The 28,000-nt window shown below is 44.7% G+C and overlaps 1 protein-coding gene across 1 annotated transcript in view; it reads left to right on the top strand.

Moving 5' to 3' along the window:
• The window catches only part of LOC129699841 (synaptojanin-2-like), a 128,183-nt gene that overhangs the window by 73,324 nt on the left and 26,859 nt on the right, over window positions 1-28,000 (top strand). Inside the window, exons 13-18 of the mRNA XM_055639968.1 lie at window positions 2,493-2,577; window positions 4,655-4,795; window positions 8,855-9,047; window positions 12,924-13,082; window positions 13,927-14,086; window positions 23,788-23,899. Of these exons, the coding sequence (XP_055495943.1) occupies window positions 2,493-2,577; window positions 4,655-4,795; window positions 8,855-9,047; window positions 12,924-13,082; window positions 13,927-14,086; window positions 23,788-23,899 (850 nt within the window). The remainder of the gene's footprint in view (window positions 1-2,492; window positions 2,578-4,654; window positions 4,796-8,854; window positions 9,048-12,923; window positions 13,083-13,926; window positions 14,087-23,787; window positions 23,900-28,000) is intronic.

The following is a 28,000-nucleotide window of genomic DNA, read 5'->3' as shown; positions in this document are numbered from 1 at the left end:
CCAGACCAGGTACGGTGGCAGATTTCCTTCCGTGCAGGACATCAGTAAACCAGGTGAACTTCAACGGCAATCTGGTAGTTCCCTTCACTTGAATTAAGTGAGGATTGTCATTCTAAATGCTCTTAATTACATGTGCAAATCTCAGGCATGTCGTGGTAGGATTTCAATATCTTCCTCTGTGCTCTGAAGCCTACATAAAGCACAGATTAATTCTATGAGCTAACTAAAACAAAACTGCAGCTGTGAGAAGGGAGTGTTGCCAATACAACAGCTGACGGGGTTTTGAATGGTGCAGCTGTACTAAGATATAGAAACAGGTATATGCGAAAACACCCTTCAAACCTGCTCTGCATGAAATCATTTGTTTCAGAAAAAACTGCAGATGCTGGTAAAATCGAAGGTAGACACAAAATGCTGGAGAAACTCAGCAGGTGAGGCAGCATCAATGGAGACAAGGAATGGGCGATGTTTCGGGTCTCCACCCGAAAAGTCACCAATTCCTTCTCTCCATAGATGCTGCCTCACCCTCTGAGTTTCTCCAGCATTTTGTGTCTACGTGCAGGATATCATGACTGATCCGCTACCTCACGTGTACTTTCCCACTCACTAGCAATTCTTGGCAAACGCAATGCTAGCATTTATTTCGAGACGGCTAGAATGCAAAAACCGGGATGTAATGCTGAGGCTCGAAAAGGCGCTGGTCAGCTCACATTTGGAGTATTGTGAGCTGTTTTGGGCACCATATCTGAAGAAGGATGTGCTGGCTCTGGAGAGGGTCCAGAGGAGGTTTACAAGAATGATGCTAGGAATGAGTGGGTGAACATATGATGAGTGTTTGACGGCACTGGGCCTGTACTCGCTGGAGTTTAGAAGGATGAGGGGGGATCATTGAGATTTACCGAATAATTAAAGGCTTGGATAGAGTGGATGTGGAGAGGATGTTTCCACTATTGAGAGAGTCTAAGACTGGAGGTCATAGCCTCAGAATTAAAGGACGTTATCTTTAGGACATTTTATTTAGTCAGAGGGTGGTGAATCTGTGGAATTCTTTGCCACAGAAGGCTGTGGAGGCTGTCAATGGATACTTTTAAGGTGAAGGTGGATAGATTCTTGATTAGTACGGGTGTTAGGGATTATGGGGAAGAGGTAGGAGAATGGGGTTAGGAGGGAGAAATAGATCAGCCATGATTGATTGAATGGCAGTGTTGACTTGATGGGCCGATTGGCCTGATTCTGCTCCGATCAATTATGATCTTATGACCTTATGACTCTCCAAAGGCTGTAATCCTCTTTGTGTCTCAAAGTTTCTTGGCCTGTGATAGATTGAGAGGATGCGTTTGGAAGATCATTGAACCACTTCAAGCACTGTTGTCCATGTGCCAGGAACCTTAGTCCTTGCATTGGAAGTGACCTCCCCGCATCTGCACGAGGTTCCTGTGCCTCCAACCAACCGTTTCACTGTGTGACTCCAGTGTCGATGGGGCATGCCTGAAAATCTTGAACGTGTTCTCTCTGTCTTCCACCAATTTACCTCACTGTATTCTGCTGAAACCTCGCCCCCCCCTCTTCCAGGTGCCTCTGGTGATCAGTATTGAATGCTGGCGGTCACCGTGGCGCAGCGGTAGAGTTGCTACCTTATAGCGAATGCAGCGCTGGAGACCTGGGTTCAATCCTGACTGCGGGTACTGTCTGTACAGAGTTTGTACGTTCTCCCGGTGACCTGCGTGGGTTTTCTCTGAGATCTTCAGTTTCCTCCCACACTCCAAAGATCTACAGGTTTGTAGGTTAATTGGTAAATGTAAAAATTGTCCCTATTGGGTGTAGGATAGTGTTAATGTGCGGGGATCGCTGGTCGGCGCGGACCCGGTGGGCCGAAGGGCCTGTTTCTGTGCTATTCTCTGAACTAAACTGAAAACCTAAAAGTTACAATACTTGCGGTTCAATCAACAATCACAGTGTGAATTGCTGAGAATCACTTCTGAGGGCAATAAATTCAACCCTAGTTTTTTCAAGCAAGACCTGAACTTGAAATAGCTAAAGATTTGTTCAGTTATAGGTTGACAAAATAAAAAGGAAAACTCAGTAATTTGTGCCACCATCTGTCAGATTGATGTCTGCGGTTTTTCTTTACGTAACTCAGCGGGCCAGGCAGAATCTATCCAGAGATAGATGTACATTGCCAGAAATCTATGATATTCATTCTGAGACTGACAGAGAGAGCTGAAGTATAAGAAATATCAACAATATAAAAGTTTAAAGGAGGTTATGAAGTTAAAAAAGCAGATAGGCAAAATGCTGGAGTAACTGAGCTACTGTCTGCAGAAGGATGTCGACCCGAAACATCACCCATTCCTTCTCTCCAGAGATGCTGCCCGTCCTGCAGAGTTACTCCAGCTCTTTGTGTCTATCTCCAGTGTAAACCAGCATCTGCAGTTGCTTAAAAACCCGTGATTGTTTAAGTCTTTGTTTTCTTCTTTGTGTTCCGTACATAGACAAAGTGAACTACCCACCAGATATCTTTGCCGTTGGCTTTCAGGAAATGGTGGAGCTCAATGCTGGAAACATTGTGAGTGCTAGGTGAGCATTTCTGATCTGATATTTTTTGTCACAGCGGCCAAAGTTTCAAATTGTTTCTAACCTCATATTTATTCCTTACCTTGATATATGCTTAATGGTTACTATAATTGCTTGTGTTGATACCGATTGTTATTGCCACTGTAATCTTTTAGAATTAGGTTTCACAGACATATACAATATCTCTATTACTAAAAGTCTGATCTTGACCACTTCCTGTTGTTCTGTATATTTATTTTAGAAAAAACGCTGCCACTTACGGCTGTGATTTTTGGCCATTTACTCAGAGTCCCCCTCCGCTGCACAGGACAAGAGGATTTTTCCCATTGATGGAAAATAAAAGAGTTATTATTGTTTAAAAATGTTGAGATTCTCTCTGCTGAAGGCCATGCCCTTTCCTGAGTGACTATAAAACCCAGAGGTGTTGAGTGCCTCAGTCAGTCTCTGCAAGATGGGGGAGCGAGAGGGTCACGTTTCTCAGTCTGACCTGTGAATAACACTGAACGCATGTCTACTAAACTGTGAGTGTGGTTTTGCTGACCTGGAGTGCCCTTAATGTGTTTGAAAATGAAAATGTGGTTGGTTTGAAATAAAGCACAGCAAATGAAACCCTTCTTCAGACTTGGTGGTGGTTGGTTTAAAATAAAGCACATGATTAAAAGTCTAAACTTGACAACTTCCTGTTTACACTGTATATTGATTTTAGATAAAACGCTACCACTTACGGCTGTGATTGTTGGCCATCTTACTCAGTCCCCTTCGGTTCATGAGGTGCAGAGGATTCTTCCCATCATTGAAAAATAAAAGTGTTATTAGTGTTTAAAAATTGTTGAGAATCTCTCTCGTCAATCACGCCATGAAGGCCATGCCCCTACGTGGAGGGGGGAGGGATTATAAAACCCGGAAGTGTGGGTGTGGCTCAGTTTCTGCAAGATGGGGGAGGGAGAGGTCACGACTGTCTGAGCTGTGAATCAACTGAACACACTGAATGTCTACTGAACTGTGAGTGTGGTGTTTTGTGTGGTTTTATGGTGGTTTTATGGTGGTTTCACCCTGCTTGAAATGGTATGAGACTGCATTTGAATTTGGTGGACGGACCTTGCTTGAAGTGGTATGAAACTGCACTTGAGTTTAGTGGACTTAGACCTTGCTTCAAGTAGTATGAAACTGCACTTGAGTCTGGTGAACTTGCACCCTGCTTGAAGTGGTATGAAACTGCACTTGAATTCCGTGGCCTTGCACCCTGCTTGAAGTGGTAAGAAACTGCACTTGAATTTGGTGACCTTGCACCCTGCTTGAATTTTGCACCCTGCTTGAAATGGTAGGAAACTGCATTTGAATTTGGTGGCCTTGCACCCCGCTAGAAATAGAATTTCAAGGAATAGCCGTGAGTCAACTGCCAGCCCACCAACCGTGTGTGAGCGAGCTGCCAGCCCATCAGGCTTGAGTGACTGAGCTGCCACACCAAGAATCCAATTGGCCCACAATATCCATACTAGCCCTCTGGAAACCAGTCCCTTCAGCCCACAACACCCATACTAGCACTCCAGAAAGCCCCCCACTCCCACCCCATTTGCCACCAATATTGGAATTGGTGGAGAGGTGGAATATTGCTTTGGGGGACTAGTCCTCCCGTGTGAACATGGGACCCAACAGGTCCCACTTAGTCTAGTAAATTACTATAAGTATACATATACTTATTCACATGCAATATAAGTATACGGTGTGCTCGTTGGGCCGAAGGGCCTGTTTCCACACTGTATCTCTAAACTAAACTAAGTCGTTTATGCTGGATGCTGTCAATTGTTCAATCCATGTACTCTGCACATATTTTTGATATCTGAAAAGAAAGTCTGTTCTCTAATCTAATTATAATTCAGTATACACTCTGTAATGACAACTTGTGAAGGTGGAACTTCGAAATTAAGGCACCTGATTGGAATTTAACAACAAATATTTGACTAGATTTATTTTGACTTTTATCATTTTGGGTATTGATTGATTGAGCAAAATTGCCTGCTGTGCAAAATCTTAGAAAATGACCACAACGTTTTCTTAAGCTTTGACTTTTCTTTTGCAGCACAACGAACAAGAAAATGTGGTCAGAACAGCTTCAGAAAGCAATCTCCAGAACACACAAGTACATCATGCTGTCTTCGGGACAACTTGTGGGTGTCTGTCTATTTATTTTTGTACGACTCCATCATGTGCCCTATATTAGGTTAGCAGTTGCTAATTCAATTTTGTTAAGTTGCTTTGAACTAAAGATATGATCTTTCTTAAATTTCCTTTTTGTGATGTTAAGGGTCTGTCCCACTCTGGTGTAATTTGCGCGTAATTTACACAACATCATTTACGTGTCACGATGCACATGATGCGCGCATGGTGCGCATTACACACGCATGGTGACGTAGGCTGTGACGCGCGCGGCGCCCCAGGATTTTGGGATGTGCAAAATCTTTGCACGCCATCTGCATGACGCGCAAATGACGGCCAAGTGGGACAGGCCCTTTAGTCTCCACTTCAGCCTCCACCTGCAATTTTCCCTGAATCTCTATATGTGTCACTTCTGCCTGACCTGTTGGGGATAAAACGAGACATGTGGATGGGGGGATGGGGGTTGAGTGTACAGGGGCGGAAGGAGTGGGGTGACTGTGGCAGTGGGAGGTTGTGGGACCCCTCACCCATACCCTCCCTCCTGCTTTACATCTCACTCCTTTTCTCCTCAGCTGACTTATGTTTGTCTCCTCTAGCTTTTGTCACTTATTACACCCATTTGCCACCCCTCATCTATTACTTGCCAGGCTTTTCCTCATGTTGGACATTTCCACCTTGGGGGGAAAAGGTTCTGACTGTCTATATTTATGTCTCTCATAAATTTTATACACTTCTATCCAAGTCCTCAACCTGCAATGCTACAGAGAAAACAATCCAAGTCTATCCAACCTCTCCCGATAGCTGAGCCCCTCAAATCCATGCATCATTCTGGTAAACTTCCTCTGCACCCTCTCCAAAGCCTCCACGTCTTTCCTGTAACGGGGCGGCCAGAACTGTACATGTTACTAAAAAATGCGACCTAACCTAAGTCCTACAGAATGTGAAGAAGGGTCTTGACCCGAAACGTCGCCCATTCCTTCTATCCAGAGATGCTGCCGCACCCGCTGAGTTACTCCAGCTTTTTGTGTCTACCTAAAGCCCTTGTCCCAATATCACGACATAATTCACGACCTTTTTTACTCGTGGACATTTTACATCAGGCTAGAAAAAACGGGCTGACCTACTTGATGCCACGAGTACCTACGACCTACCTACAACTTCATACGACCTCGTGGCGACCATGCTGTGAATATGAGACAAGGGCAAACTCAGCAGAGGTTGTGAATTAGGGCGTGAAAGTGGGACAGGGGCTTAAGTCCTACAGAGCTGCATCATGACTTCTATTAAATGCCTCTAGCAATGAAGGCAAGCAGACGGTGTGCCTTCTTTACCAGCCTTTCTACATGTGTTGCCATCTTTAGTGAGCTATGAAATTGGTCTCCAAGATCCCTCTTGGTATCGATGCTGTTAGGTGTCTTACCACAACAGTATTCTCTCCTTACATTTAACCTCCCAAAGTGCAACACCTTGTACTTGCTCGGGTTAAACTCAGTCTGCCATTTCTCCGCCCATTTCTGCACCCGATCTACATCCCACTGTATCTTCTGACTGCCATCGTCATCGTCTGCAACTCGTCCAATTTTGGTGTCATCCGCACAGTTACTCACCATCCCATCTACATTGATGTCTTATGTCATTTATATACATCGCAAACAGCATAAGTCTTAGTGCAGATCTCTGCGGAACTCCACTGGTCACAAACCTCCAGCCTGATGATCAACCTTGCATCACAACCGTATCTCTTGAATCTGCTTAAACCAGTTCTGAATCCATTCGACCAAGTTATTCTGAATCCCATACATCGTAATCTTCTGAATCAGACTGTCATGAATGACCTTATCTGAAGCTTTACTAAAATCTATGTGTACACATATGCTGCTTACACCTGGATACCGACAGTCCCAAGTGCAACCAAGAGGGTTGGTAGTTCAATTTAGTTGGTGGTTGTAGTGTTCATTAGCCTGATGGTTGTTGGGAAGAAACAGTTTCTGAACGTGGAGGGTAAATTTTGCCCAGTAGGATATTTATCCCTGTTGGCAGTCCATTATATACATTGATTCTCATCCTCACTCTTCTCTCCATGACATTGATCAGCAATTCCACTTCTATGTGGAAACCAATAAGATGTAGAAATTGAGGCTATGGTCAGAAAAAGGGAGGCATGGGACAGGTGTAGGCAGCTGGGATCAAGTGTATCCCTGGAGGAGTTTTGGGAACTGAGGAGCTTACCTAAGAGGAAATTGGGACCAAAAGGAGGTGGCCCTGGCAGCTAACATCAAAGGAAAATCTAAAGAGGTGTTATGTACCTTAAGGAAAAGAGGGTAACCAGGAGAGAATAGGGCCCCTCAAACCAACTCCGACATCTCTCTGTGGAGCCACTAGATTGTTTCCCCTCTAGTCTCCACCTTATTTTTACCATGCAGAAAGACATAAAGTCTAGGGATCTGGGGACAGTTAATGGAGATGTCTTGAGCACAGTCCACACTACATTTGCGGAGGTGCTGGACATCCTAGGGTGGATGAATCTGAAAATTCCTTTGGCCCCTGAACAATCTGTTCCTAAACTTTAATTACCCCAGTACATCCTCCTGTTCCTACCATCCATGTACAATACAATACAATACAATACCATTTATTTGTCATTTGAACCTCACATGAAATTCAAACGAAATTTGGTTTCTGCAGAACCAAGACACACACCAACACAAGAAAAGAACCAAGACACACACCAACACAATTTACACAAACATCCATCACAGTGAATCTCCTCCTCACTGTGATGCTGTGCCCTTAGCAAATGACACCTCCGAATCTGTATTTACGTTCCTGAACTTATCTATCAACCCACCTGTTTACCTTCTTGATATCTACTTTCCAAGTCAATATTGGAGTGACCAACAGATTGGGCTTTCTGTAGCTTGGCGTTCTCCTATTTTTCTTCCATTTTGGTGAGTGCGTTGTCTGCAATGTGTATATTGTAAACATGTTTTAAATAACATATAGAGTACATTTGGCCATGTTTATAAATCTCCATTTACAAAAGATATTTGAGTTTAAAATATCAATCCATTAAGCCTCAATTTGCAAAAGCTACAAGGACATGATTTGAATTAGATTTTAAATCTTTAACTTTCAGAGAAGCTCCAATCTTGTGAATTGTAGACATGGGTATTGTATGAGAAATGGTTTCACGTTCAAGATCCTAAAGGGCCTGTCCCACTTTCACAACCTAATTCACGACCTTTTTTACTCGTGGACATTTTTCATCAGGCTAGAAAAACGCCCCGACCTACTTGATGCCACGAGTACCTATGACTAGCATCACGGCCTGCTACGACCTACCTACGACCTCCTACGACCTCGTGACGACCATGCTGCGAGTATGATTCAAGGGCTAACTCGGCAGAGGTCGTGAATTAGGTCGGGAAAGTGGGACAAGCTCTTAAGGGACACGTTTCATTTTGGATTGTGCACGCCAGGGCAATGATTAGTCTGGGTTTTGATATCGTTTTTGAAAGTTTTTGCAAGAATCCATAGATAGATTGCCTGCACGAGAACCTAATCAGGAAGGGAATCAGCTTAAACATAACTCTTTCATCACACCCTACCCAAAATTGATGATCCATGGATGTAGCTAACCTATGAGGATGTAAGACCGAGAACAAAAAGTCTTCATCACTAAGAAAACGAAGGGTACGACAGTCTGAAGAGGGTCTCGACCCGAAATGTCACCCATTCCTTCTCTCCCGAGGAAGGTGAAACAGTTTAGTTTAGTTTGGTTTCGAAATACAGCGTGGAAACAGGCCCTTCGGCCCACCGAGTCCGCACAAACCAGCCATCCCCACACATTAACACTATCCTACTCACACTAGGGACAATTTATATTTATTCTAAGCCAATTAACCTACAAACCTGTACGTCTTTGGAGTATGGGAGGAAACCGAAGATCTCGGAGAAAAGCCCCCCCTCCCCCCCGCGATCACGGGGAGAATGTACAAACTCCGTGTAGATAGCACCCGTAGTCGGGATCGAACCTGGGTCTCTGGCGCTGCAAGGCAGCAACTCTACCGCAACTCCACCGTGGCCGCTCAAATACAGTAAACAAATGTTTTTTTCCTTTCAGAGAAATTGCTGTGGATAGGGTGAAGACTGGGATGGGAGGAAAAACTGGAAATAAAGGAGCAGTAGCTATCCGTCTACAGTTCCACAGCACCAGACTCTGCTTTGTATGTGCTCATCTGACGGCAGGACAGTCACAAGTAAAAGAAAGGAATGAAGATTATCGAGAAATCACGCAGAAACTCAGCTTCCCAATGGTATTGTTAACTTCCTTCTCTACCCCCCCCCCTCTCTCTACCCCCTCCCCACCCCCTCTACCCCCCCCTCCCCCTCCCTCTATACCCCCTCCCCTCCCTCTATACCCCTCCCCTCCCCCCACCCCCTCCACCCACCCCCTCTAAACACCCCTCCCCTCCCTCTATACCCCTTCCCCTCCCTCCCTCTATCCCCTCCCTCTCTCTGCCTCTCTAACACTCTCTCTCCTCAACCCTCTCTCTCTACCCCCTCCCCACCCCCCTCTACCTACCCTCTCCTACCCTTCCCCCTCCCTCTCTACCCCCTCCCCCTCCCTCTCTACCCCTACCCCCTCCCCTTCCCCCCTATACCCCCCTCACCCTCCCCTCTACCCCCTCACCTCCCCCTCCCTCTCTACCCTCTCCCCTTCCCTCTCCCTCCCCTCTCTCACCCCCCCCTCTCCCTCTCCCTCTACCCCCCCCTCTCCCTCACTCTCTACCCCCCTCTCCCTCACTCTCTCCCCCCCCTCTCCCTCACTCTCTACCTCCCTCCCCTCCCTCTATCCTCCCTCTCTACCCCCTCCCTCTCTGGCTCCCTACCCTCCCCCCCTCTCCCTCCCATTCTGCCCTTCTCCCTCCCGCTCTACCCCCCCCCTCCCTCACTCTCTACCCCCTCTCCCTCATTCTCTACCTCCCTCCCCTCCCTCTACCCTGCCTCTCTACCCCCCTCACCCTCTCCATCTCTACCCCCTCCCCCTCCCTCTCTAGCTGTGCCTGCACAGTTGGGGGCAATGCATGAGTAGATAGGTTGGGGGATGGGGGAAAAGGAGCAAATGAAAGCGTTACATGAAATTAACGAAATCAATGTTCAAATCCTGGGTTGAAACATCACCTATTCCTTCGCTCGATAGAGGCTGCCTCACCCGCTGAGTTTCCCCAGAATTTTTGTCTACCTTCGATTTTTCCAGCACCTGCAATTCTTTCTTAAACATAGAAGGAAAGTTAGATTTAGCTCTTAGGGCTAACGTAATCAAGGGATATAAGGGAAAATGCAGGAACGGGGTGCTGATTTTAGATGATCAGCCATGATCATTTTGAATGGCGGAGCTGGATCGAAGGGGGCCTACTCCTGCACCTATTTTCTATGCTTTCTAACGTTTCTATAAAACTATAGGCAAATAGTCCTGGTTACCAGGTTGGACATAGCAATAATTCAGCAACTCGTCACTAAGAGGGAGAAAGTCATAGCGTACATTTTTTACATTCAGTTTTAAGTTTAGATAGGTTTAGACTTCCTATTATCATGTGTACCAAGATACAGTGAAAAGCCGTGTTTTGCATGCTATCAACTCAAATGAGATTTCAATAAGTAATATGAAATAGATGTTAAATTAATTGAGCTAATCAAAATAGATATAAAAATAAGGAGATTTTTTTAAAGGTTTGAATTTAAGGTGTTTCAATAGAACAGCGCAATGTTCTGTTGGCTCAGAACTGCATAAATCTTGCTGTGTCCTAGTATTTGATGCTGTCTGTGTGGAGTCTGCAGGTTCTCTCTGCTACTGGTTGCTCCATTTATGACCCACCTGCCAAAGGTGCTGGTTGTCGGGTTAACAGCTGCCGAAATTCATCTCCAGTGTGAGTGGCTGGTCATGTGATAGGAGCAGTATTAGGCCATTCAGCCCATCAAATTTACTCTGCCATTCGATCATGGCTGATCTATCTCTCCCTCCTAATCCCATTCTCCTGCCTTCTCCCCATCACCCCTGACTCTGGTGCTAATCAAGAATCTATCTATCTCTGCCTTAAAAACATCCTATTGACGGCCTCCACAGCCTTCTATGGCAAAGAATTCCACAGATTCACCACCCTCTGACTCTAGAAATTCAATAGACAATAGGTTTAGGAGGAGGCCATTCGGCCCTTCGAGCCAGCACCGCCATTCACTGTGATCATGGCTGATCATCCACAATCAGTACCCCGTTTCTGCCTTCTCCCCATATCCCTTGACTCCGCTATCTTTAAGAGCTCTATCTACCTCTCTCTTGAAAGCATCCAGAGAATTGGCCTCCACTGCCTTCTCAGGCAGAGAATTTCACAGATTCACAACTCTCTGGGTGAAACAGTTTTTCCTCATCTCCGTTCTAAATTGCCCCTGGTCCTGGACTCTCCCAACATCGGGAACATGTTTCCTGCCTCGAGCGTGTCCAATCCCTTAATAATCTTATATGTTTCAATAAGATATCCTCTCATCCTTCTAAATTCCTCCTCATCTTCTTCCTAAAGGAATGTCCTTTAATTCTGAGGCTATGATCTCTTGTTCTAGACTCTCGCACTAGTGGAAACATCCCCTCCACATCCACTCTATCCAAGCCTTTCACTATTCAATATGTTTCAACGAGGAAGTAAAGGGAGAGAGATGGGGGAATGGGAGTGAGAGGATTGATTTTAGTGTTGCCATCGCCTTAAGAAGTCATAAGAAATTCTGAGATAATAGTATTTTCAATAATGTTTAAATTTTTTTCAATGTTTGAATGTATTGTAGACATTGATATGTGTTGGAACCCTTTAGTTGAGAGATATGCGCGGAAACAGGTCCTTAAGCCCACCGTGTTTGCACTGATCAGCCATCCCTGCACATTAACACTATCCTTTGCACACTAGGGACAATTTACACTTGTACCAAGCCCAATGAACCTACAAACCTGTACGCCTTTAGAGTGTGGGAGGAAACCGAAGATCTCGGAGAAAACCCGCGTGGTGATGGGGAGAACGTGCAAACTCTGCACAGACAGCACCCGTAGTCAGGATCGAACCCAGGTCTCTGGTGCTGTAAGACAGCAACTCTACCGCTGCATCACCGTGCCGCAACAGCAACGGTAAACAGAACATGTGATGGCGATCACGGTGGCGCAGCGGTAGAGTGGCTGCCTTGCAGCGCCAGAGACCTGGGTTCGATCCCTGACTACAGGTGCTGTCTGACTACAGGTGCTGTCTGTACGTTCTCCCCGTGACCTGCGTGGGTTTTCTATGAGATCTTCAGTTTCCTCCCACACTCCAAAGACATACAGGTTTGTAGGTTAATTGGCTTGGTGTATGTGTAAATTGTCCCTAGTGTGCGGGGGTCATAGGTCGGCGCGGACTCGGTGGGCCAACGGGCCTGTTTCCACTGTGTCTCGAAACTAAAATAAACATGCTGGGAACAATCAACAGGTCAGGCAGACTTGTGGATAGAGAAACCATTATTGCTTCCAATTTTCAGCCTCTGCTGTAGATTCGATGAACAAGATTAATTTTGCCGGATAAATTATGCCTCTGCAGGGTCTCTCGTTTCAATGTCGCTGTCAGCTCTATAAACTGCTCTTTTATGTTACGAATTCATATTCAAGATTCACCTGAAGAAAGCTAATTAATCAATGAAAAATATTTTTCTGGTAAAACTATTAAAAAAAAAAAACATTATCTAATTTCTTTGATAAATATCTGCAGTTTTCCCACAGCTGTGTTTACTATCCATAAGAATATTTTATTTTCTTTTGGGTATAAGCAGCAGGTGTATTCCTGAATATAGGTGATGAATTCTATTCAAACTTAATGCGTAGGAAGAAACTGCAGATGCTGGTTTAAACCGAAGAGAGACACAAAAAGCTGGAGTAACTCAGCTGGTCAGGCAGCATCTCTGGAGGAAATTGAATAGGCGACATTTCGGGTCGAGACCTGTCTTCAGACTGAGATTCAGGGGAAAGGGAAACGAGAGATCTTTTATTTTCAAAGGTAGCTTCTCCATCTTGGCCTTTGTTCACAATACACCTATTAGAGTGATACCAGCTTGATACTTGTTCTGTCACTAACTTGCTCTTTCATTGTTTGAAGGGATTACTTTTGCTCTTCTTCCGGCAGGGGAGGAATGTTTTTTCGCATGATTACGTATTCTGGTGTGGGGATTCCAACTTCCGCATTGATCTTCCATACGATGAAGTCATGCAGCATGTTAAGAGAAGGGATTGGAAACTTCTTCAGGCTCATGACCAGTTGCAACAACAGATGGTGGACAGCAAGGTGAGTGCAACGAATGGGAAGAAGGAAGCAAAAGGGCGGCAGGGTAGCGCTGCGGTGGAGCTACTGCCTTACAGCGCCAGAGACCCGGGTTCCATCCTCTGTTTGTTTACTTTAGAGATAAAGCACGGAAACAGGCACTTCGGCCTACCGGGCCCAGCGATCCCCGCACACTAACACTAGCCTACACACACTAGGGACAATTTTTATATTTTACCAAGCCAATTAACCTACACACCTGTACATCTTTGGAGTGTGGGAAGAAACCGAAGATCTCGGAGAAAACCCACGCAAGTCACGGGGAGAACGTACAAACTCCGCACAGACAGCACCCGTAGTTGGGATGGAACCCGGGTCTCTGGCGCTGTAAGGCAGCAACTACCGCTGCGCCACCTGCGTTGTCTTTTGTGATGAATTTCTGCATTTTCCCAATGACTGGCATGATGGTAACTGAGGCATAATTTCTTGCTTTAGGCCTCAGGCTTTTGGTTTCTTTGCAGGGCCTCCATGGAGGCCCTGCAGTGGAAACCACAACAGAGGAGAGATGTTCTTCATCCACAGGGCGCGGGACACTCTCCAGACCTGCCTGCACTGTGAAGGCATGGCAGATGTCACCTGGGAAGGTCACCTGCACAATCCAACACATTTGGGGCCATTGACTTCACTTGAATAGTTTTACCTCAAGTGCCCCATCCTACTCCAGCAACAGACTGCTCACAGCAGTATTAATTCATAAATTTAGCTCAATTAATTTTCTCTGTTATATCTTATAAAAAGAATCAGTTTGTAATGACTAATCATTTGCGATTGTAAATATTCTTAAATAAAACATTATTCTTTGACGTAGGTTTTTAAAGACTTTTTTGAAGGCCCCATCAACTTTGCCCCGACGTACAAATATGACGTGGGAACGGACGTTTATGACACCAGTGACAAAGGACGAACCCCTGCCTGGACTGATAGGGTGCTGTGGTGGAGGAAACATAAAACACCCTTTGATGTGCCAGGTACGTACGTTACTAAACTGAACCCTTATGTTATGGAAGCAAAGTAGTGTAAGCACATACAGTAATATGTAATATAATAAGCCTTTATTGTCATTGTACTTAGAAATACAATGAAATTAGGAGAGCTACTCCTGATCAGTGCAACCAAGACAAGTCCAAACAAGCCAAGTCACATCCAATACATTCAATATGTTATTCTGCACTGGGAGAATATTACACTTTAAATTTAGTAAATACTTTAATGGATTTTTAAAAAGAGGAAATAACTGAGTGGTCTGAAAAGAAAGGCTTAAAGGGCTTTCTCACGGTGCAACCTGAAGCAAGACTTAACAAGAGTTTAACATCGTGGGAACCTTCTGCGATAGCAGTACGGCATTCGTGGACCACCGAGGACCTCCGTGGCGCTAACGGCAGGTAGTCGTGTAACTTTGTAAGGTCGGGAGAAAATTCAAACATTTTTGAATTTCTCCAAGAGTGACTTGAGCAGCGTTGCAACATTGTATGAACGCAGATGCCAGTGCGTGCGATATCCGTAATGACTCTTGCGGGTACCGTGGGAACTCCTGCGAACGGTAAACCCGGAAGCTTGACAGAAGGGACATAAGGTGAGTAAAAAAGGTGGTCTCAATATCGCCAATGGACCATGTGTCCATCGAGGACGTCCCACCTAATTGTCATTGTTTGAGAATCTTTTTCACAGTAAAAAGACTTGCAGAGATGCCTCTCAGAAAAGCGCAAAGAAAGGGGTCAAAGAAAGTCAGAAAGTTTTTAGCCATGCAGGTAAATGAAGAGGAGACTCAGCAAGAGAGACAAGTGGAGAGGCAAGAGGAGATGCCAGAGATACCACTGCCTGTGGGCTCCTTGGAGCAGGGAGAGGGTGATCAAGGTGGATTTGAGATTGCCTCCCCAGTAGCTGTTGCCTCCCCAATATCCTCAGCAGACGATAACATAAAGGGAAAATGGCAGAAGGTAAGGCCATATAAATTCAACAGGGAACAAGAGGGGAAACTGGTGGAGTGGTACCAATGCAATGAGATTCTCTATGACAAATCCAGAGAGGATTATAGAAATAGGGAGAGAAAGCGCAACCTGCTGGAGACGAAGGCTGCGGAGTATCCCTGGTGCTCATGTGAGTAACTATAACAATATATTAGTTTATGTACAGGAGAACAATTTAATGTTATCCATGATTTAAAAACATACAATGCTACAGATGTAAAAGTGCTGTTTTTGCAGTTATCTTTAATTTATCTTATAAGTCTGTCTGTTCCCTGCAGCTGCAATGTAAAAGTAGTGGCAGACAGACAGACAATGAAAATAACAACCAGCCTGTACTCGAACCAACTTTGTATAGGCATGTCTGCAAATGAGGCAATTCTACGAACGGAGGGTATTTATATAGTGTGTAAAAAAAAGTGACATCATTTGTGCCACGTGATTAACTACACTACAGTCCACGATGGTCATTCCCAATTAACGGGAAAGATCGGGAGACGGACAAGTCACTCGCACAAATGACAGAATTGCCGAGTACCGTGGGAACTCTTTATCTACCCCCCCTTATATCGTGCGGAACTCGTGCTGGACCACGACCACTTCACTCTGGTGACATCTTGCGTCGGGTCGCACCGTGAAAACCGGCCATAAGTAACCCAACACCTTCACTCTCTGTCCCTGAAAACTTCAAACAAAGCCAGAAATCTTGGGGTTATTATGGATTCAGATTTACATTTCGACAGTCACATCAAATCAGTAACAAAATCGGCCTACTATCACCTCAAAAACGTAGCAAGATTAAGAGGACTCATGCCAGCTCAAGACTTAGAAAAACTTGTACATGCATTTATTACTAGTAGGCTAGATTATTGTAACGGTCTCCTTGCAGGTCTTCTGAAAAAAACTGTCAGGCAGCTACAGCTTGTTCAGAACGCTGTTGCTAGAGTTCTAACAAAGACCAAAAAATTTGAACACATTACACCAATTCTTAAATCCTTACATTGGCTCCCTGTATGTCAGAGAATTGATTTCAAAATCCTTCTACTCACCTATAAATCACTACATGGTTTAGGACCAAAGTATATCACTGACATGCTTCCACTATATAAGCCTTCTAGACCGCTAAGATCTTCTGAAACCAATCTGTTAGTGATTCCCAGAGTAAATACAATACATGGGGAAGCAGGATTTACTTACAAATAGCTGGAATAAACTTCCTGAAGATTTAAGACTTGCCTCAACTTTGACCACTTTTAAAACACTGAAAACTTTTATGTTTACTTTAGCTTTCAGCTAAATCTTAACTACATTGCACTTTTAACTTTTGCATTTTTTATAATGCATTTTTAATTTTGCTTTCTTTTCTTTTAATTCTTCTATTTTATTTCATTTTATTATTTAATTTTATTGTATGACATGTTTTTATGTGAAGCACTTTGAGTCTGCCTCGTGTATGAAATGTGCTATATAAATAAAGTTGCCTTGCCTTGCCTTGCCTTTAGAGTGGATTTGATGACAGCATTCCCATGTCGTGTGGATATTTGAGGAATTTAGAGTGCTGATGGCCCAGGGAAAGAAACTGTTCTTGAGTCTGTTTGTCCGGCCTTTGACGCACCTGTACCGCCTACCAGAGGGCAGGAGGTTGAACAGGAACTGTCCAGGATGGAAGGGGTCTTTGATTATTTTCCTGGCTCTACGGAGGCACAGAGAGCTGGAGATGTCTTCCAGGGAAGGCAGAGGGCAGCCGATGATTTTCTGGGCAGTTTTGATCACTCTCTGCAGTGCTCTCCCTTCTGCTGCTGAGCAGCCCGGCATTCCACACCGTGATGCAATATAATATAATAATGACCTCTTGTCAAAATGTTTAGGACAGAGAGCTGTTGTGCCCTTTAGAATATGGAGACAAACTATCTATGCAAAGTATTGTGAAAAATGTGTTAACTTATAAATGTGTTAATTATTGGTGCAAAAGGTGTTCAACCAAACATGGATCTATAATTGTCACTCGTAAACTATTTACATTTCACATCTTTCTTTAACCATCACCCGATTTATTTGTGAAGAGTGTTACTCTTTCCCTATTGTGCAGAACATTTTTACAGCGCAGCATAGGAACACACCCACGGTATCGAAGGGCAGATACTAGCATGGATAGCAGGTTGGCTACATGGCAGAAGACAAAGAGTGGCAATAAAGGGGGCTTTTTCTGGTTGGCTGCCAGTGACTAGCGGAGTTCCCTCAGGGGTCGGTGCTGGGGCCACTACTCTTCCCGTTGTATATCAGTGATTTGGATGAGAGGATCTGGAGAGGATCCAGAGGAGGTTTACGAGAATGATCCCAGGAATGAATGGGTTAACATTTGATGAGCGTTTGACGGCACTGGGCCTGTACTCGCTGGTGTTTAGAAGGGTGAGCCGTGACCTCATTGAAACTTACCAAAGGCTTGGATAGTGGATGTGGAGAAGATGTTTCCACTGGTGGGAGAGTCTAGGACTAGAGGTCGCAGCCTCAGAATTAAAGGACTTTTGCGAGTCATGATGGTGGGTAAGTGAAATGGTTTTATTTGGAATAATGGAAACAACGATAAACCCAAGTCGCTGGAGACTGCCAAGTACACGATTTTAACTCCACAAGTGTGGCGCTAGAATGGCAATTACAGCAAAAACAAAAAACGCGAATAGAACACCCGCGCGCTCATGTGACTCCTCCAGCCAATCACGAGGGTTCGATTACCCAGAGCCACCACCAGGTGTCACTACAGGACGTTCTTTTAGGAAGGAGATGAGGGGGAATTTCTTTAGTCTGAGGATGGTGAATCTGTGGAATTCTTTGCCACAGAAGGCTGTGGAGGCCACCTTGATATTTTTAAGGCAAAGATAGATAGATTCTCAATTAGTACGGGTGTCAGGGGTAATGGGGAGAAGGCAGGAGAATGGGGAGAGATAGATCAGCCATGATTAAATGGCGGAATAGGCTTGGTGGGCCGAATGGCCTAATTCTGCTCCTATCCAATGACCTTGTGACTTTTTGACGCCCTTCAGCCATGATAAACATGATGCCAAATCAATCTAATACCTTCTACCTGAATATAAACCATGTCCTTACCTATTCTGCATATCCATGTGCCTATCTAAAAACCTCTTAAAAGCTACTGATGTATCTGCTTCCACCATCACCCCTGGCAGTACATTCCCCCAGTCACCCATAGATACATAGACAATAGGTGCAGGAGTAGGCCATTCAGCCCTGTGAGCTAGCATCGCCATTCAATGTGAGCATGGCTGATCATCCACAATCAGTACACTGTTCCTGCCTTCTCCCCATACCCCTTGATTCCATTAGCCCCAAGAGCTCCATCTAACTCTCTTTTGAATGCATCCAGTGAATCGGCCTCCTGCCTTCTGAGGCAGAGAATTCCACAAATTCACAACACTCTGGGTGAATACGTTTTTCTTCATCTCAATTTTAAATGGCTTACCCCTTATCCTTAAACATGTTTCCTGCATCTAGCGTGTCCAATCCCTTAATCATTTTATATGTTTCTATAAGATCTCCTCTCCTTCTAAATTACAGTGAATACAAGCCCAGTCGCTCCATTCTTTCATCATATGACAGTCCCACCATCCTGGGAATTAACCTGGTGAACCTACGCTGCATTCCCTCAATAGCAAGAATATCCTTCCTCAAATTAGGAGACCAAAACGGCATACAATACCCCAGGTGTGGTCTCACCAGGTGCCCTGTACAACTGAAGAAGGACCTCTTTGCTCCTATATTTAACTCCTCTCTTTATAAAGGCCAACATGCCACCAGCTTTCCTCACTGTACCTGTATGCTTACTTTCAGTGACCGATGTACTAGGACACCCAGGTCTCGTTGTACTTCCCCTTTTCCTAATTTGACACCATTCAGATAATAATCTGCCTTCCCGATCTTGCCTCTAAAGTGGATAACCTCACATTTATCCACATTATACTGCATCTGCCCACTCACCCAACCAGTCCAAGTCACCCTGCAACCTCGTAGCATCCTCTTCACAGTTCACACAGCCACCCAGCTTTGCGTCAACTGCAAATTTGCGAATGTTACTTTTAATTCCTTCATCTAAATCATTAATGTATACAGATGCTCCCTGATTTACGATGCATCGACTTGCGATATTTCGACTTTACGCTCGGCAATGCCAGCGAGCCGCAGCTCACTCCGGCCACGTGAATGCGTTTTTGACTTGTGATATTTTCGATTTACGATGGATTTATCGGAACGTAACCCCACCGTAGGTCAAGGAGCAGATGTATTGTAAATATCTGCGGTCCAAGCAACGAGCCTTGCGGTACCCCACTAGTCACTGCCTGCCATTCTGAAAGGGACCCATTAATCCCTACTCTTTGTTTCCTGTCTGCCAACCAATTTTCTATCCATGTCAACACCCTATCCCCAATACCATGTGCTCTAATTTTAGCCCACTAATCTCCTGTGTGGAACCTTATCAAATGCTTTCAGAAAGTCAGGGACACTAGAGCCACTGGCTCTCCCTTGCCTATTTTGCTTGTTACATCCTAAAAAAATTCCAGAAGATTTGTCAAGCATGATTTCCACTTCGTAAATCCATGCTGACTTGGACCGATCCTGTTACTGCTATCTAAATGTGCCGCTATTACATCTTTGATAATTGACTCCAGCATCTTCGCCATTACCGATGTCAGGCTAACGTCTATAATTCCCTGTTTTCTCTCTCCCTCCTGTCTTGAAAAGTGGGATAACATTAGCTACCCCCCAATCCACAGGAACTGATACAGAATCTATAGAACATTGAAAAATGATCACCAATGCATCCACAATTTCTAGAGCCAACTCCTTGAGTACCCTGGGATGCAGACCATCAGGCCCTGGGGATTTATCAGCCTTCAGTCCCATCAGTCTACCATTTCCTGACTAATGTGATTTCCTTCAGTCCCTCCGTCACCCTAGGTCCTCTGTCCCCAGTACATCTGGGAGATTGATTGTGTCTTCCTTCGTGAAGACAGAACCAAAGGACCTGTTCAACTTGTCTGCCATTTCCTTGTTCCCCATAATAAATTCACCTGTTTCTGTCTTCAAGAGACCCACATTTGTCAACTATTTTTTTTTCTCTTCACATACCTAAAGAAGCTTTTACTATCCTCCTTTATATTATTGGCTAGCTTACCTTTGTACCTCATCTTTTCTCCCATTATTGCCTTTTTAGTTACCTTCTGTTTATTTTTAAAAGTTTCCCAAATCCTCTGGCTTCCCACTCATCTTTGCTGTGTTATACGTCGTTTCTTTTTTTTTTAATGCTGTCCTTGACTTCCATTGTCAGCCACGGTCGCCTCTTACTCCCCTTAGGTCTTTCTTCCTCTTTGGAATGAAATGACCCTGCGTCTTCTGGATTATTCCCAGAAACACCCGCCTTTGTTGTTCCACCGTCATCCCTGCTGGGGTATCTTTCCAGTCGACCTTGCCAGCTCCTCCCTCATACCAACATAGTCCCCTTTGTTCAACTGCAATACTGACACCTCCGATTTTACCTTCTCCCTCTCAAATTGCAGATTAAAACATCATGGTATTGTCACTACCTCCTAATGGTTCCTTTTCCTTGAGTTCCCTTATCAAATTTGGTTCATTATACAACACTAAACGCAGAATTGCCTTCTCCCTGGTAGGCTCCAGTTCAAACAGTTCTAAGAATCCATCCTGGAGGCACGCCACAAACTCCCTTTCTTGGAGTCCAGTACCAACCTGATTTTCCCAGTCTACCTGCATGTTGAAATCTCCTATAACCACCATAGCATTACCTTTGCTACATGCTAATTTTAACTCCTGATGCAACTTGCACCCTATATCCAGGCTACTGTTTGGAGGCCTGTAGATAAGTCCCATTAGGGTCTTTTTAACATTACTCTACATCTTCGGATTCTATGTCCCCTCTCGCAAGGGACTGAATTTCATTCCTTACCAACAGAATTACCCCACCCCCTCTGCCCACCTGTCTGTCTTTTCAATGGGATGTATACCCTTGAATATTCAGTTCCTAGCTCCGATCCTCTTGCAGCCATGTCTCTGTAATTCCCACAACATTATACTTACCAATTTCTAACTGAGCCTCAAGCTCAGTTTATTTTTTATACTTTGCGCATTCATATATAACACTTTTAATTCGGTATTCACCTCCCCTTGCACACCAGTTCCTTTCATCTGACTTTCTCTCTTATCCTTTCTTGAACTTTCCGTCCCATTAATTTAGGTGTCCTTCGTAACTTTTCCTGCACTCTCTTCCCACTGCCCCTTGTTTAAAAAAAAAACTCACTCGGCACATCTCCTTTAAACTTTGCCCATTTCACCTTAAAGTTATGTGCTCTAGTCTTTGATGTTTTCATCTTGGAGAAAAAGCTTCGGACTGTTTACCCTCTCTTTGCTTCTGATAATTTGATATACTTCTATCACGCCTACCCTCAACCTCCAGTGTTCAAGAAAAACAACCCAAGTGAGTCCCAGCTTATACCTCATGCCCTCTAACCCAGCCATCTCCTCTAAACTTCCCCCATTAATCCTTAAAGGGCCTGTCCCACTTATGTGACTTTTTCGGCGACTGCCCATCATAGATCGCTGAAAATTTTCAACATGTTGAAAATTCAGCGGCAACCAGAAAGATGCTACGACTCTTTGGGTGACTGAGAGACTACGCACAACCATACAGGCGACATGTGTGAGTAGTCTCCCAGGTCATGAGTAGTCTCCCAAGCAGTCGTACCTTTTTCTGGTCGCCACTGGATTTTCAACGTTGAAAATTTTCGGAGACCTGCTGCGACTATGACAGGTGCCGGCAAGTCGCCGAAAAAAATTGCGTAATTGGGACAGGCCCATAAAGCTATGACCTTTAGTTCCTGCCTCTCCTCAACACATTTGTGCATCTTTAAGATAGATCGGTATGTTTGCCTGAGTTTTATGTGCTGTCCTTTTTCCCCAACTGAGGTAATTTTTTAGTTTTAGTATTAGAGATACAGCGCGGAAACAGTCCCTTCGGCCAACCGAGTCTGCACCGAACAGCATTCCTCGCACATTAATACTACCCGACACACTCACTGATTTTCACTTACACCAAGCCAATTAACCTACTAATCTGCACGTCTTTGGAGTGTGGGAAGAAACCGAAAATCTCGGCGAAAACACACGGTGAGAAGGTACAAGCTCCGTACAGACAGCACCCGTAGTCAGGATTGAACCCGGGTCTTTGATGCTGCAAGCGCTGTAAGGCAGCAATTCTACTGCTGTGCCCCTGTGGTGTTTTGTTTTGGTTTTTATCAATTTGTCCACTATTGAAATAATTCAGTTTCCAGAATTGGTCCTTTAACTTCCTGTCTATTCAACAATATTCTGTGTAAAGTTTAACGAAGATGTGCAGGGCAAGTTTTCTTTGTACAGAGAGCGGTGGGTGCCTAGAATGCACTGCCAAGGGTGGTGGTGGAGGCAGATATGAACACATGGATATACATAGAATGGAGGAATACGGATCATGTCTAGGTAAAGGAGACTAGTTCATCTTGGCATCATGTTCGGCACAAACATTATGGGATGAAGGGCCTGTTCTGTTCTTGATGCCCTTGATGTTCAGAATCTCAGGCAACTTGTAATTCTTACTTGCATGCTGAATGTTGCCTCAGCCAGAACTTCACAGGTGGGAAATTGATTCAACAAACTTAACCGCGTGAAATGAAGTATGTCATGGCAGTTTCTATACCTTCTCAAAGTCCAAAGTGCTTCCGTTCCACTGTTGAATCAGTTTTTTACTTAATGGAATGGCAGTTTCTACACCTTCTCAAAGGCCAACTTCGATAGCCATTACTTCTTGGGAATGTGGTAGAGACATGGTTTATGCACTGGCCGCATTCACAGAATGCAGGCAGTAAAAAACTAATCCTCCAGTCATTGTCACTTGATTAATTACTTTATTGAAGTAGTACAAAACAAAGAAGTAATTCATAACTTTGCCCTCTTATTAACTGTTTCTTCATCAGACAGTACGGTCGTGACTGTGTGGTTGTCACCGTGGTAAAAAACTGTTGTACTCACCATCCCTCGAGGTAAAACTAAAGGGCCTATCCCACTTACGCGACCTTTTCAGCGACTGCCTGCACCCATCATAGGTCGCCGAAAATTTCAACATGTTGAAAATTCAGCAGCGACCGGAAAGACGCTACGACTCTTTGGGTGACTAGGAGACCTCTCATGACCATACAGGTGACCCTCTGGTGTTATGCTCCCTGGTAACACCCCGCGAAATGTCGACAGGGGTCGCCTGTAGGATCGTGGGAGGTCTCCTAGTCACCCAAAGAACCATATCGTCTTTCTGGTCACCGCTGAATTTTCAACATGTTGGAAATTTTCAACGACCTATGTCGGGTGCCGGCAGTCGCCGAAAAGGTTGCGTAAGTGGGACAGGCCCTTAACTGACAATCTATGCGTCTGCGCAAGTCTCTCCCGAAGTAGACACACCCCTCTATGTTTCAAATCCCACCTACAAGCGTACATATAGATAAGAACTAGAAATATCAGACATGACTATAATATACTGAGTTAAGCTTCAATGGCTCCCACAAAGTATGTTATAAACAAATGCACTCGTGAATGGAGTAAATGATTCAATGTAAAGACCACTTAGAATGTTGTGTATTTATGTATTTCAGATATAAATTTAAGAGGATTGGGTAGTGAATCAGAAAGAATGTTCAGGAGCGTGGGGACTGGAGGTGACCTGCTGCATTATGGGAGGGCCGAACTGACTGCATCCGATCACAGGTGAGTGGCAGAAACTAGCTGCACACATTTCTTGGGAGACTCTACAGTCGGGACATTCGCCCTTGTTGCCTTGTCAAGGTCCAGTGGTCAAGGTCGTAGAGTAACGGTTTGCCGAATCAAATTGAAGATACAGAATAATGAAAGGGCTTGGAAAGAGTGGATGTGGAGAGGATGTTTCCACTGGTGGGAGAGTCTCGGACTAGAGGTCACAGCCTCAGAATTAAAGGACGTTATTTTAGGCAGGAGATGAGGTGGATTTTCTTTAGTCAGAGGGTGGTGAATCTGTGGAACTCTTTGCCACAGAAGGCTGTGGAGGCCAAGTCAGTGGATATTTTTAAGGCAGAGATAGATAGATTCTTGATTAGTACGAATGTCAGAGGTGATAGGGAGAAGGCAGGAGAATGGGGTTAGGAGGGAGAGATAGATCAGCCATGATTGAATGGTGGAGTAGACTTGATGGGCTGAGTGGCCTAATTCTGCCCCCTTTCACTTATGACCTTATAGCCATGCCCTCTAATGTTCCACAGTTTCACCCTGAGACAAAGGTTCTGACTGTCTACTCTATCTAGACTTCATAATTTTATATACAATATATCCTCTGGTTTTTGATTCCCTTAAAGACTCTGGATAAAAGACTCATTACCCCAGCTATTCCCTTCACAGTCTTATGCACCTCTGTAAGATTACCCCTCATCCACCTGCACTTCAGGTCCAAGCCTGCTCACCTCACCCTATAGCTCAGGCCTTAAAATCCTGGCAACATCCTCGTAAATATTCTCAGAACCCTTTTAACTTAACAACATCTTTCCAGTTTTGGTCTCCTAATTTGAGGAAGGACATCCTTGTGATTGAGGCAGTGCAACGGAGGTTCACGAGATTGATCCCTGGGATGGCGGGACTGTCATATGAGGAAAGATTGAAAAGACTGGGCTTGTATTCACTGGAGTTTAGAAGGATGAGGGGGATCTTATAGAAACTTATAAAAGGACAGGACAAGCTATATGCAGGAAAAATTTTCCCAATGTTGGGCGAGTCCATAAACAGGGGCCACATCTTAGAATAAAGGGGAGTCATTTAAGACTGAAGTGAGAAAAAACGTTTTCACCCAGAGAGTTGAGAATTTGTGGAATTCCCTGCCACAGAGGGCAGTGGAGGCCAAGTCACGGGATGGATTGAAGAGAGAGTTAGATAGGGCTCTAGGGGCTAGTGGCATCAAGGGATATGGGGAGAAGGCAGGCACGGGTTATTGATAGGGGATGATCAGCCATGATCACAATGAATGGTGATGCTGGCTCGAAGGGAAGGGATGAAAGGCCTCCTCCTGCACTTAGTTTCTATGTTTCTTTGCAACAGGGTGACTAAAGATGAAAACAATACTTCAAATTTGGCCTCGCCAATGTCTTGTATAAGAACAGTCAGGACAGTCACGGAGAGGCTGTATATGAGGTTTAACAAATTGGGTGGAATATTAAAGAAAACATGCCAGCGTTACAGATAATGTTGTGGAACCATTGTCCACCACAAGATGTCACTAGTCTGTCATTGATAACATTTCCATTAGGGACTGGACACACCACAAATACAGTTGTGGAAACTTTCTCTGTGTCTTTCCTCCGTGTAAGGCAAGGCACAGTGGCAGACTCCTCCACGGAAACACTGGGCTGGAGTTTGAAACCCACACTGCAGTTATCACTCACTTGACCCCAACCTGATTATCGTTACAACCTGAAGAAGGGTCTCGACCCGAAACATCACCCATTCCTTCTCTCCAGAGATTGCCTCCTGTCCCGCTGAGTTACTCCAGCATTTTGAGTCTATCTTCGGTGCATTTCTAAACCAGCATCTGCAGTTCCTTCCTACACACGTCATTCCATCTCGAATTGATTCTAGCTGAACTCCCTCTTCAAGTCGTCCTCCTCATAAGTCTCAGCTGAACTAAGAGGTTCCACAATGACTTTTGTGAAAAAAGAGTACAGCCTCTGTTCAATCATATGTGATGCCTTAAACTTTGTCTGCAATCAACCATTGTTGTGCTTGAGAAAAGTACCCCTTAACAGCCCTGTACAATTTCTAAAAATGCATGTTGCATTTTATTCTACCTTGAAAAGCATGTACATCGCCTTATATTCTGTTCTGACATAATTATGTCAGTAGGGTGGCATGGTGGTGCAGCGGTAGAGCTGCTGCCTTACAGCACCAGAGACCCGGGTTCAATCCTGACTGCGGAGTTTGTCTTTACAGAGTTTGTACGTTTCCCCCGTGACCTTCATGGGTTTTCTCCGAGATCTTAGGATTCCTCCCACACTCCAAAGACGTACAGGTCTGTAGGTTAATTGGCTTGGTATAAATGGAAATTGTCCTTAGCGTGTGTAGAATAGTGTTGGTGTGCGGGGATCGCTGGTAGGTGCACATTCAGTGGGCTGAAGGGCCTGTTTCCGTGATGTACCTCTAAACTAAACTAAACAACGAAGGGTCTCGACCTGAAACGTCACCTATTCCATCTCTCCAGATGCTGACTGACCTGCTGTTACTCCAGCTTTTTGTGCCTATCATCAATAATTATGATCATTATCAAATTTATTGATTTCAATTGCTATTTATATTTGTATTGTGAAAAATGTCAAGTGATGCTATTGATGCAGTCTCAAGGTGGTGCTGCAGCTCCACTACATGCAATCAGCACTGCCTCAACTTTCAATAGTTCTACAAAGTCCTGCTGCTTATGATACCAGTCTGACATTAAGCACCCCTGTCCCACTTAGGAGACTTAAACAGCAACCTCTGGTGACCTTGCCCGCCACCCAAGGTTTCCATGAGGTCACCGGAGGTTTTGGTCACTCTCCCTAATGGTCGAAAGTGGTTTCCGCGTGGTTGAGGCTTCATCTAGGTTGCTGCTATTTTTTCATCATGATTAAAACCGGCCTCGACTAAAAATAGGTTGCCGTTTTAAACATCAATAATTTTTTTGTCACAGTTCTAGTCAAAGGCGGTTTTCTTCATAGTCGAGGAAGGTTTTCAACATATGCGTGGGAGGTGGTAGCAGGTTGCAGGTCACCTCGACCTTGATTTATTTTTCGGTGGCGGGCAAGGTCACCAGAGGTTGCTGTTTAGGTCTCCTAAGTGGGACAGGGGCTTCATCAGTCTTGTATGAGGATGTTGCCTGGGCAAGAGGGTCTGAGCTGCATATAGGGAGAGGTTGAGCTGGCTGGGACTCTTTTTCCATGGAGTGCAGGAGGATGAGGGGTGATCTTGTAGAGGTGTATAAAATCATGAGAGGAATAGATCGGTTAAACCCACAGAGTCTCTTGCCCAGAGTTAGGGAATCGAGGACCAGAGGATGCAGGTTTAAGGTGAAGGGGAAAACATTTAATAGGAATCTGAAGGGTACCCTTTTCACACAAAGAGTGGTGGGTGTATGGAACAAGGCTGGGACTATCCCAACAATTAAGAAACAGTTAAGCAGGTACATGGAAAGGACAAGTTTGGAAGGATATGGATAAAAGCAGGCAGATGGGACTGGTGTAGCTGGGACATGTTGGCAGGTGTCGGAAAGTTGGGCCGAAGGGCCTGTTTCCACGCTGTATCACTGTGACTATAATATTTTGATTTGCAGTTTATTTTAGTCAAATCCTGCATTCAAACTGTTAGATCTGTAAATTGATTGAAGTATATGGCAGTCAATGGGATATAATGGGTTGGAATTCTTTGAGGAAGTAAATAGCAGGATAGACAAAGGGGTGTCGGTGGACGGTGTTTACCTGGATTTTCAGAAGGCTTTTGAAGAGGTGCCGCAAGTGGGGCTGCAAATGATTTTGTCCACGTCAATTGCTAGAGAAGGTACAGAGTTCTGTCAGTTTCCTCTTGATAACTGTAATTTTCACCAAGAGCCCCAACACCATCTCTTCCTTGACCTCAAACTGCCCTTGCATATTAGTAACAAAGCATGGCGATGGAGCAACTCAGTGGGTCGGGCAGCATCTGTGAAAGATATGGATGGGCAGCGTTTCAGCTCTGCGACCTTCTTCAGACTGAAGAAGCTCGAAGAAGGATCCTGACCCGAAACCTTGAAACCGATGTCCTCCAGAGATGCTGCCAGACCTC

The sequence above is a fragment of the Leucoraja erinacea genome, chromosome 8 (assembly GCF_028641065.1).
Source record: "Leucoraja erinacea ecotype New England chromosome 8, Leri_hhj_1, whole genome shotgun sequence".
Lineage (NCBI taxonomy): Eukaryota > Metazoa > Chordata > Chondrichthyes > Rajiformes > Rajidae > Leucoraja > Leucoraja erinaceus.
Note: the sequence above shows the minus strand (reverse complement) of the source record. Positions and strands in the feature narration are given on the sequence as shown.